General features: G+C 34.4%; 2 protein-coding genes across 2 annotated transcripts; both read right to left on the reverse strand.

The window, feature by feature from the left end:
- Positions 1-1258: 1258 nt before the first annotated feature.
- On the reverse strand, positions 1259-4238 carry LOC143592917 (nudix hydrolase 23, chloroplastic). Its single transcript, XM_077072697.1, has 7 exons — positions 3973-4238; positions 2711-2842; positions 2442-2518; positions 1953-2088; positions 1678-1818; positions 1521-1579; positions 1259-1418 (listed from the first exon to the last, which is right to left on the reverse strand). Exons 1-7 carry the CDS (start codon positions 4189-4191, stop codon positions 1358-1360), a joined length of 825 nt encoding a protein of 274 aa, XP_076928812.1. The 5' UTR covers positions 4192-4238; the 3' UTR covers positions 1259-1357.
- A 2362-nt stretch (positions 4239-6600) lies between these two features.
- On the reverse strand, positions 6601-10958 carry LOC143592918 (branched-chain-amino-acid aminotransferase 2, chloroplastic-like). The gene is made up of 10 exons (XM_077072698.1): positions 10796-10958; positions 9591-9655; positions 8847-9018; positions 8600-8776; positions 7690-7821; positions 7503-7601; positions 7278-7394; positions 7001-7096; positions 6811-6923; positions 6601-6715 (listed from the first exon to the last, which is right to left on the reverse strand). Exons 1-10 carry the CDS (start codon positions 10850-10852, stop codon positions 6601-6603), a joined length of 1143 nt encoding a protein of 380 aa, XP_076928813.1. The 5' UTR covers positions 10853-10958.
- Between the last annotated feature and the right edge of the window lie 734 nt (positions 10959-11692).

The following is an 11692-nucleotide window of genomic DNA, read 5'->3' on the forward strand; positions in this document are numbered from 1 at the left end:
GCGCATTCGGTCGGTTTTCGTCACGTTCGTTATGATATCGGAATTAAAACAAACAAAAGAAAAAACAAAATTGTCATTTGGCCAGCTCCCGTTGTGTTCGTTACGATACCACAAAATGAAAAAAAACATGCTATGGACAAGTATGGTGCCGCCAAGTAGCCCAATGATGGCTTAGCAGCACCAAACTTGTGTTTTATATGTATTGGATAATTTATATGTTCATGGTATTGACTTTTATGGGTGAGTTCTATGTTCTGGGGAATGCGAAGAGAGCGGTGGAGGTTAAAAACAAAAGAATGTATTGTGGGTACTGGGTAGTGGGGATGCTCGGTTATTTGTTGACTGGTGGGGTGATTTTGTATAGTGAAGCCAAAAAAATATATATTTGTCTGTGTCTATATAAAAACAAAATAATATATATTTGTCTGTTAGACAACCGTGTCCATGCCAACAACAACATTAGATTGGTTGGCAACGATCCTCCAACAGATCCTGTTCAAGTAAGGTCTTACTTATTTCTCAATTTGTGCTCTTTATAAAAATCTGCTCTTTTCTACTTTCCACCAATGTGGGATGGCTCAAACTTTAGGCCCAAGCTTGTTTCTCTTTTCTTATACAAACACAAGCGTATTATATATACTATTACATGGTTCTATTAATAGTAACTGTGATTATTATGATTGCTATATTTCAAATATTGGTAAGGGAATCGAGTCAGAACGAGCTTGAAAGTATTGCTTAGATGATCAAGTTTTGTGCTTCGAGATTATAATCGAATCGAACTCAAGCTTGACACCATATTGACTCGACTAGACCACATCCCTACATACCATAAGTTTTGTAAATATTGTGATTTTAGGTTTTAGTTTAAACAAGCCAACTAGCGAGCTACCTTGGCTCGGGGCTCAGATTATTCTCAAATCGAGCCGAGCCAGCTTCAAGTGACCTTCAAGTCTCGAGTAGCGAGTTATTTGAGCTTCCATATCTTTCGGCCGCTGCCACCACCACCATCATCCGCCACCACTCACTACCACTGCCTACTACCACTCTTTACTGTCCATATGCATAATTTTTAATATTTTTTTCTTTTTGTTTTTTAAAATTTTCAATGCATAATTTTTAATATTTTTTTCTTCTTTTTGTTTTTTAAAATTTTCAATAGTTTCTTGAATTTCATGAAAATAAAGAGAGAAAAATAAAAATTTTCATTCACAAGTAAGTCTGGCAAGCTACATGAATAACACAAGTTTAAATCTTAGCCATCCTAAAATACAACTTTACATCAGGGGCAGTTTCGGCATTGTCACCGACAGAAACCGAAATTCACATTTCAAGAAACAAAAACAGTTGCCTTTTCTCAACTCCGCAGATGATAGTCAAGAGTATACGCATGAATATCCGAAGGACTTGTTCCGGGCCTGTAAACAACATACATCATTGTCGTAAGACCAAATCTGTCAATTCACTTTTGAGTGAATGGTGAAGTAGGTGCATACAAAAGATGCAAAATATAAAAGTACCTCTTGTTGATTATCCCGTAGTGAAACTTCGGTTTTCCAGCCTTAATGTCTTCAACATACTAAAAAAACAACAGATTAAAACAAAGAAACCGCTCAAATTACTAAACGGAAACAAACACGAAAAACAACAAAAGAAATGACAACTACATTAGCATACCAAATTTAAGGTAACGAACATCGATGAAAAGGAAAGAGATTCAAAAGGAATATCATCAAGCGGAAAAAGGCAACATTCCGATGATTCAGGCCCCGGTGAAAAATGCGGTGTCCTCAGTTTTGCCAAAAATATTATATAAGTCTGACCACCAAAAAAAAAGTCAAAATCATTTACTAATACTTGGGGGTGTTTGGGTACATGTTTTGCTAAATGAGCTTCAAAGCGCGTATCCAAACACCCGCTCTGTAAATATTAAAGATTTTGTTTTGTCTCACTTGGCCTATGAGAGGGATGTCTAACTGAGCAAAAGGGGAAGTAATTTCCACTTTAGCCCCTGCTTCTTCCCATGTTTCCCTAATGGCCCCTTCGGTAGTTGACTCACCGAGCTCCAAGAAACCGGCTGGAAGTGTCCTGTGAACAAAGTTTCATAAAATAAGTATCTCAATTCTTGGCCCGTTTGGTCAGACAGGTTGTGTTTTATCTGTAACAGGTGAAATTGGTAAATTACTAACAAAGGAAAGACTCGAAAAGGAATTGGTGAAACCGGTCAAAATGCACAGAACGTCGTAAATCATTTTATTATGAAATTAAACTATTATTAAAGCAGTATAATTGTTGTAATCATACATATTCTTGCATATGTATTAAGAAATGATCACACACATATGTTCAATGTATTTCACCAATAAGAAATGCACATTTTGGAATGTTTTGTTGATCAAATTGAGATTTTCATGTTAACTTTGATCACAAGAAATACATACCAAAGACCATAAGAAGGTTGAATCTTCCGCTTGCATAGCAAGATACTGTTATCATGCTCAATTAAGCAACCAACCACCTGAAATCATCATTTTTTGGATTATAAACATAGTATATATAACGTAATAATAATAATAATAATAATAATAATAATAATAATAATAATAATAATAATAATACATCACACGGATGTATATTTTATAAATTACAAATATTGTTGCAAATATCAAAAAATACTCCATAAAAACAAAATGATTTTTTGAAAGCATACCATTTTTGGATTTTCATATGCAATTTTTCCACAAAGAGTGCAAATAGCTCTTTCTTTCTCCTCACCATCCGGTATCTCATACTTTGTAGGGCCCCCACATGATTGACAGAAATTAAGTTTACGTCTTCCGCCCTGCACATTGCTACAAGTCAAGACGGAGTAATGTTTTTGTACAGGTCAAAACGGGTCAGGTTGACCCAAAATACTTGTTGTGGCAGTATAATTACAAAAGTTGTATTATTTCAACAATAGTCCAATTTTATGCATTAAAACTACAATTTGGGAACCTTCAACTCATTTGACCCAATTTCCTGATTGACCCGTTAATGATAAAAACGTACCCGAACCAACCCGTGCATAAGTAAAAGGATCAAAACGGTCAGTTATGTTAAGCAATGTAGTGGACTAATGGTCATCAAGATCTTATAACAGAAATCAAGATTCCAGCTTTATGCTTAAAATTAAATTCCTACATGAATTTAGAGGTGACAAAATGGCGGGTCAGGCGGGATTGGGTCAAAAGGGGCTGGGCAACCTGCAAAACACATTTTTAACTATGGCGTTCAACCCGTTTGGCCCATATGTTTTAGGTAGAGATAAACATGACCCGAATCAACTAAGTCGCCAGGCTGCCCGTGTTAGTAAAAGAATAAACATTAACGGCCGATTAATGCAACACGAGCCCGTTCTGAACCGAACTGCAACAAAAAGGCTAAAAATTGAATTTCTTGCATTTCTTATAACCAACCCGTTTTGACCCGCACCCATTCTGACCAAAATCAAAATAACCCTTTTCTTGCATTTCTTATAAACGACCCATATGGCCCATTTGATTAAGTAGAGAAAAACATGACCCGAATCAACTAAATCGCAGGGTTGCTCAACAAAAGAATAAGCATTAACAATTAGTGGGACTCGAACCCGTTCCAACCCGAACGGCAACAAAAAGACTAAAAATTTAATTTCTTGCATTTCTTATAAACGACCTGTTTTGACCCGAATCAAAATAACCTTTACTTAAGCTGGCCCGTGCTGACCCGCACCCATTCTAACCCAGTATTCCACCGGACCCGCACGTTTCACTAGGTCTAGATATAATTAACAATCATCAAAAACCAATTTAAATTATCCACCAAGATGTCAATGCATTTCTAGCAACACAGAATCTCATCTTTACATATTAATGTTGCCCTAAAAGCTAAAACACAGTCCCATTTCACAAACTAACAAATACCCATCATGTTAATAACATAAAAACTTACAGTTGACCTAAAAGTAGTAGATGAAGATGATGAAACTGCATCTGGGTTTGACTCAGAACCAACTGAAGAAGCTCTAAATTGCTGAAAACTGCATCTGGGTTTGGTTCTTGAAGGTGTTGAAAGTGGTGTTCTTGAAATAAAAGAAAGACTGTTATGTTTTAATCTGTGAAAGAAGAAGAACCCTGAAGATGAACCCAGAAATTGTATGCTTCTAAACATTATTAATTATTATTATTTACATGAAATCTTCGAAGAAAATAGAAGAAATTAAGAATCTTGATTCTAGATTTTGAGTGAGAGTTTGAAGAAGGCTTGATAATCCCCTAAATTCATCTTTTTTCTATTCAAGAAAATAGCTGCGGTTTTCGTCCAATAGTTTCGAATATTCGATTTTCGTATATGTAGTTTCATTTTATTTGTAACTAAACCCGATCCCACTTACCTTATTAAGTCTGGTTGTTAAACTCATCAACGTGCCTCTCACATGAGGGGCAATTTTGTTTTTTTTTTCTCCCAAATACACCTCAGCCCCCTCACGTGAGGGGGCTTGCGAATTAGAGTTGGGGTTTATTTGGGGAGAAAAAGGACAAAACTGCCCCTCACGTGTGAGGCATGCTGATGGGTTTGACAACAAGACTTAACGAGGTTAGTGCGGTCGAGTTTTATTACAAGTGAAATGAAACTACAGGGACGAAAATTATAGATTTGAAACCATTGGACTAAGACCGCATGTTTGGATAAACACAGGGACGAAAACCGTAGTTTACTCTTTTCTCTTTCACAATATCTTGTAACAAGAGAGGTGCAAACTAGGAGAGTTTGTTAGCCGGCTATTTGAGATCATATTGATAAAAAGTTTGAATTGAATCAAGTCCAAGCCTTAAATAAAGTTTATTTGGTTATCGAGTCCAAGCTCGAGCATTATATATTTTTGGATTTTAACTATTTTTGACATTTATGTGTTAATTGCACATTGCTCAATCGAGTTTCAGCCAAGCTATGACTCGTTTCGTTAAGCCAAGCTTAGGCTCGTTCAAGGTTATTCTAAATAAATAAAAGTAATTAATTTTTATAAAAGTAATTAATAAACATTAAATGAGACACACCCGAGCCAAGGGCTTGAGCATAGTCAGACTCGGGCTCAGCTCGTTTACACCCTTAAGTCGTAACCAATACCGGATAAAAATAATGCCGTGAATAAACTATCATGTCTCTCATTTTGATCAAATACCATATACATGTGTAAACCCTAGCTTGGGAGTTAGGCGTGCAATCTTTAAGGCCCTCAATTTGCTAGCCTATGCATTACACGTTAGGCTAGCATCAAACCTACGCGGGCTCAAACGGCGCATAGTGAATGAACTCGACCCACTCATTTTGTCCCCACATGGTGAATGAACTAAAGGCTTGTGATAGCCACCTATGAACTATTTTTGAAAGGCGGTGTATAATCACAACACGAACTAGTAACAAACTAGCCCGCAAAAGAGAAAAAACGGATTACAAGTTCACAACATCAAAATTACACCAATTATTCCAATTGACTCCTAGTTTCTTTGATCTTGATTACAACAACAAATAGCTTAAGATTTTTATGTTCTCCACAATTTGAGTCGGACACATGTTAATACCGTTGAAAATCTTGTCATTTATTGCTCTCCATATACACTAAATTATGACCCGGAAAATTGCTTGGATAATCTTTGACCGTCTTTGGTTCTGGTTCGAACCACTTTGGTAGCTTCACATGCCATTTATCAAAAATAAACGAAGAACGGTGGTAACCTGCACCAGCACTATGTGCTGCCAAACTTGGTTCGACTTCACATTCCACCTCATGAGAGTAGTTCTAGTGGCAATCCTTCCCAATTGAGCTTTTTACCCGAACGCATTTACTTTTTTCTAGACCCAATTATTCCACTAGTAAGGGCAAGGTGCGTTTACCAAAGACGGATTTTTTTACATTTTTCTCGTCGATTTGACCCAAAACGACCCGTCCGAAACAGCCGACACACCCGCTTGTCTTCCATGTTAGTAATAGCGGCAGAGCCCAAAAGAGTGTGGCATTCATGAAGTTCGTTGTAAATTTGAAGATTTATGTTGTTTATAGTCAGAGAAGTTCGTTTTTGCAATAACCACCCATGTACCAAGCTTCCCATTGGCCCGCAAGCTCTCTGAGTCCAATGAATCGCCTTAATGACCTTCCCCCAATACTCGTTATCTTCGGTCCTTAAACGCCACCACCATCTTGTAACACTTATATGGTCCCCAGAAGGACAAAGAAAATATTTCCTAGTAAATATTCTCTTTGTTCCTTCTGGAAACCACACAGATCGTGTGATTAGTTGGTGTTGGGTCCGAGTTTTTTTATGGGTCTGAATCATATCTCTTCATCTTATTTATAAGTTATATACATTTGATGTTTTTTTTTCTCCACAACCAAAACTTAATTTTGAAAATCAACTTGTTGTGTGGTTTAATTTGGTCTGTATAACCAAACCCGTTTCAACCCAACCCACTCATACACCACATGGGCCACCGGTGTAATTAACTCTAAATATTTAAAATTAAAAGAGAAGTATTTTCTTGTTTTCCAAATCAAACATAACATTGCCATTACAAACATCTTTAATCAACCTCAACAACCCAATTATATTTGTCTTCAATCTTCCCAACTTGAACTCCTTGTAACCTTTTAAATAACTTTTGACTCACCAAACCATCACCTGTTTTGTACTCCACTCTGCAAACAAATCATAATCACTTAAATAAAAGATCATTAAAATAAAATGAATCTCAACATCCTATGATTAATGTTTTGACACTACAAATAACAACCTTTGATCATTATATGTTATGCTACCAACACTAGCAACTGTAACCGCGGTTCCAGTAGTGAAAACTTCGTCGGCTTCCATCAACTCGTCCGCTGCAACTAAACGTTCCTCGACCTATAACATTCGAAACATTTTTAGAGTAAACGAAAAAAAAAATAGAAAAATAAATCAAATACATGCCTTGTTAATACCTTGTATCCTAAATCGCGTGCAATATCAATGATGCTCATTCTGGTGATTCCTTCGAGGATAGTACCCGTCGTTGAGGGTGTTGCAATAACATCACCCTAAACGTGTAACAAAAAAGTTACATAAATATTATTTCTATATGTAGAAATAACATCACCTGTTTTGACCCAAACCCAGCTGACCAGTTAAACGGACCTACCCGTTTTGTCAGTCTTAGTTCAACGAACTTCAATGAGTCATATACACTAAATGAGTCCATACATTTCTCAAGAAAAGTACCTTAACAAGGAAAATATTGCAAGAACTAACTTCCTCGATGTACTTTTTATGGACCGAATCAAGGTACACTACATCCGAGAACCCTTGCTCCTTTGCTCTTAATAACGGTTTTAGTACCTACACAACATAAGTCATGTGTTAAATGTATAATGTTTTTTGTCACATGTATTTCATGCACTAATGATCTTATGTAACATATCAATAAAGTCATCTTAATAACTATACTGGGGCATAGTTTGTAATGCTCTTGACACCTCCCGCTCCACCACGAGTTGTACGATGAAACTCATTGTTAACGTATAAGTTCAACGGTGCCGTACCATCCTGTATTTTTGTCAATACAGACCGTATAAGTCACTAGTATATGTGTATTCAAAATGAGTAGTTCATGAAACATTAAATGAAATAAAACCTTGAAATAGTTGCCAACAGGGGAAGCATATACTAAGAATGTGTACTCATGGGCAGGTGATAAGCCCAATATAGGCCCAGTTCCAATTAGCAAAGGCCTAATGTAGAGTGATCCTTTTCCTGAAGGTGGAATCTGAAGAAAAAAATAAATAAATAAAATAAAATAAAACCTAGTAAGTTAAAATAAAAACTAAAATCTAGAGGTGTAAAATTGGCAAGCCGCTCATGAACTACTCCAGATCGGCAGGTAAAAATCTTAAATCAAGATGAGCTTAAATTAACTCGATCCTAATAATAATCTCGTTTAATATCAAAGATTGTTGGCTCAGGAGCCAAAACAAGTCTACTATTTATATAACTTTTATTTAAAATACTAAATATATATATTTAAATAATAATTATTGTTATTTATAATATTATGACTAAAATACCTAAGAATGTCCATTTAAATAAAACCTAAATTAAGTGTTTATGTAATATGACGTGTAGCCAATAAATTAGCCGAGCTTGAAACTACTCACGAGCTAAGTTTGAGAGAACTTGAAACTATTTACGAGCTAAGCTTGAGTTCTTGTAAGTTTTATTAACCAGCTGAACATCAATTTAAGTGAGCTTAGGCTAGTGGGCTACAGTTTTAAGCTGTATTAGTTTTTAAAAGTGTATATTCAAGAAGTGACTAAACTATGTGGTAAATGAATATAAAATATTGCAAATTATTGAATAAAAAATATTTTAAATGAAAGAAATGAAAAACTTTCCATTTCATATTGAGTGTTACTAATCATTTTAAAACATATAATACTTTTGAAAACAATTCAGCAATACGAAGTATGATGGGAGTATATTTAGCAACACCCTAAAAAGATTTCTTAAAATATAATGCAATTTATTTTCTGGTTTTTGAGAAATACCCAACGTTTGTTCGCTATAGTTGTTTGTTTCACTGCATATACAAATTGTTCTATAGACGGAGATTGCATGCACATCCTCTCGGCTCCAATTTGCATCCGGATCGCGTTTTGATCAGGTCGAAATAGCAAAATTCGACCATCCTCTCCCCTCACGGCTTTTGTACCTTCAAAGATTCCCTACACGAAGACGCTCTTTAATCGTCTGTCTCATTAGATATATGCACGAACTAACGATTGACATTAAAACCTGGCCATAGTTTAGAACTCCTGCGGCCGGACTTAATTCAATGTTGCCATAATCACTTAATTGGCCTGGCTCAAAACCGTTGTTCGATGTGCATTTAGCCTTGTACATGTAATCGATTCGTCTTAGACCAAAACCCAAGTTGTTCCAGTCGATATTAGCATATTCATCATGTCTGAAAATCAAAACAATGAAATATTAATTGAAAATTTTCATCCAATAGTAACAAATTTTCTCAAGCATTTTAGGTCACTCAAATTTTCCCCCCTTTGAAGTCACTCATTAAGTGTTCAAGCAATTTGAAATGTTTTTCTTATAAATGTTTTAAGTAACATAAATGGAACATATAAGAATTTGTGTTACCTTTTAATGAATATTTTTATTCTTTCAGGTTTAACTTAAATTAAATAATTATAAAACTTGGTTACTATTTAGTGAACTTTTTTCTTATTAATACCTTCTACTTCAAGTTAATCTAGAAACATAGTAACTGAAATAGTTACTAGGATTTATATATCTTTTATTTAGGTAACATTTATAAAACAAATTCACAAGATTTAAACAGCTAATGAGAGTAGAATTATTTTAGGAAACAGTTGAGAACTTGATTATTATTGAATTTCTTCAAATTGTCAATTCAAATCTTCAAACCGAAATACTAATTGATCCATACAACTCGATTGATTTGGTTGTTTCGTGAAACCAAACTAGTTGAACCAAACAATGAACACCCGTAACCTAAATTACCTGATCATAGGTTCATTTTCCCGAATCGCAGTCGCAGTCTGTGCCGTTAAACATCTTGCATAAACCTTAAACATCACAACAAAAAATTTACTTTAGGATTTAAACCTTCAATACTAATTTTAGATTTTAGTTTTAACAGCCTAGTTCAACTATCAATTTCAAGGTTTAATCCTTCATGTAGTTAGTCTTCTGGTATGATAACATGATAGTGTGGGAGTCAGACCTGTAGCGTTAAAATATATATGAACGGTTGATATCTCGTTTTGAGAAGGCTCACTCGGATAAAAAAACATCTTTCATGCATTTCGGACATAACTTAGAATATAAATAAAAAATAAAAAATAATAAAATAAAAACAAAAACAAAGAAGTATGGTTTTGCATGTCATACAGGTTTGCATGTCAGTTTTTTATACATTTGTGGTACAGAACCACTAGGAAGAAGAGTGGGCCGTTATTATGGTACATATAATAAAAACCAAAATGACAAGTCATTTACTAGTTTCTTTTTGTTTTATTTTTCTCTTAATTAATGTTTCATTTTAATCAAATTTTTATAAAGTTACTGTTAAAACTTAAAAGTAATATTATTATTAATTCAAGACGACTTTTACAGCCTTAGCAATTATATGAACCTAGCCCCCCTCCCTTTTTTTTTTCTTACCGGGTTGGTATTGCTTGGGTTTCTTTTAACTTGAGACCAAAATATTTGTTTTGTGTCGTGTCAGACCATATAACAGTGATAACCATCGTTGTAATCGATAAAATAAATAGCTACAATGAGGTTTTGAGCTAATCAACTAATCATAACCACAAAAGGACAATGCATTATTTTTTATATTTTATACTTTATTTTTTAGCTTTTCACTTTATTTTTCAAGCGTAACATGTATAGATTGTTCTTTTCTAAGTAAACTTAAAAAACTCATGATGGCGTTCAAAATCTTAGGATTGTCAAAAAAAAAATTGAAAAATACACTATATAAATATAAACTGTGATGTAGGTTGACCCTACAACCTACACCATTAGGTCTGTCTACGAATTATTTGATTTTGTTGGTTAACAAGGTATTGCAGAGTTTTCCGGCAACATATTCTAATGGTTAAGAAAACATCAAGCAAACATATCATGGTTTCTTTAAACTCGTCGTTAATATGGAAAAAGATATGTAAAGAAGATGAAATGAAGATAGAGAAAGAGGTGACCTTTGATAACGAAGTCCGAACCGAGTCACGAAACAAGGAGCCATGCCGGATCATCATTTTCGATTTCAGAAAACCAGAGAACAAAAATGGAGAAATTGAGAGAAAGTTATATGTAGAAAAAGAGAGTTTGGTAATAATATATAGAAAGTGAATGTGAAAGGGTGGATATATAGATATAGACGTGTGTTATAATATTACAAAGGGAATATGTTATAGAATGATAATCAAATTTTACAAAAAAATATATATATATTTGTTTCAGTTATGTATGTTGTAATATGACAGAAGGAATATGTCATAGAATTGTAATCACATTTCAAATATGTTTCAACTAGTGTTTTAAAAACCGGTTTAAACTGGCTGGTTGAACCGGTTAAACCTGATTTCGCACAGCAAGCCAGTATTTTAAGCACGGTATTTTTGGTCGGTTTGCTAAAACATCGAACCAGCGGTTTTTTCCTAAAATACCGGTTTTAAGTCCTGAGAAATTTTTGCTATTTTCGGCCCATATTTTTTCAAAATTACTTTTAACCCAACAATTAACATTGAAACGTATAAACTTTAGGACTATTTTTTAAAAGTGAGTGCTTTTGTATTATTTTTTTTAATATGGATTAGTTTTTGGATTATTTTTTATTACGGAATTATTAACTTCTGTGTTATTTTTGGAGTTCAAGCTGCATTTATAGGAATTGTAAGATAAACTATTCAACCGATTGAACCTCCCGACATAAGCCGGTTCAACCGGGTGTACCATTTTTAGCTTAATCCGGTATAAGTAAAAAACAAGTTTTTAAAACATTGGTTTCAACTATGCCCACTCATGCAATTTTTTTTTCAAATCGGGTCACTAAATCTTCTAATCAAACCTCATTGGATATTTTGTGCATGTAGAAA

Source organism: Bidens hawaiensis, unplaced genomic scaffold, assembly GCF_021521415.1.
Source record: "Bidens hawaiensis isolate Kalapana, Puna unplaced genomic scaffold, B.hawaiensis_p1.1 tig00041409_1, whole genome shotgun sequence".
Lineage (NCBI taxonomy): Eukaryota > Viridiplantae > Streptophyta > Magnoliopsida > Asterales > Asteraceae > Bidens > Bidens hawaiensis.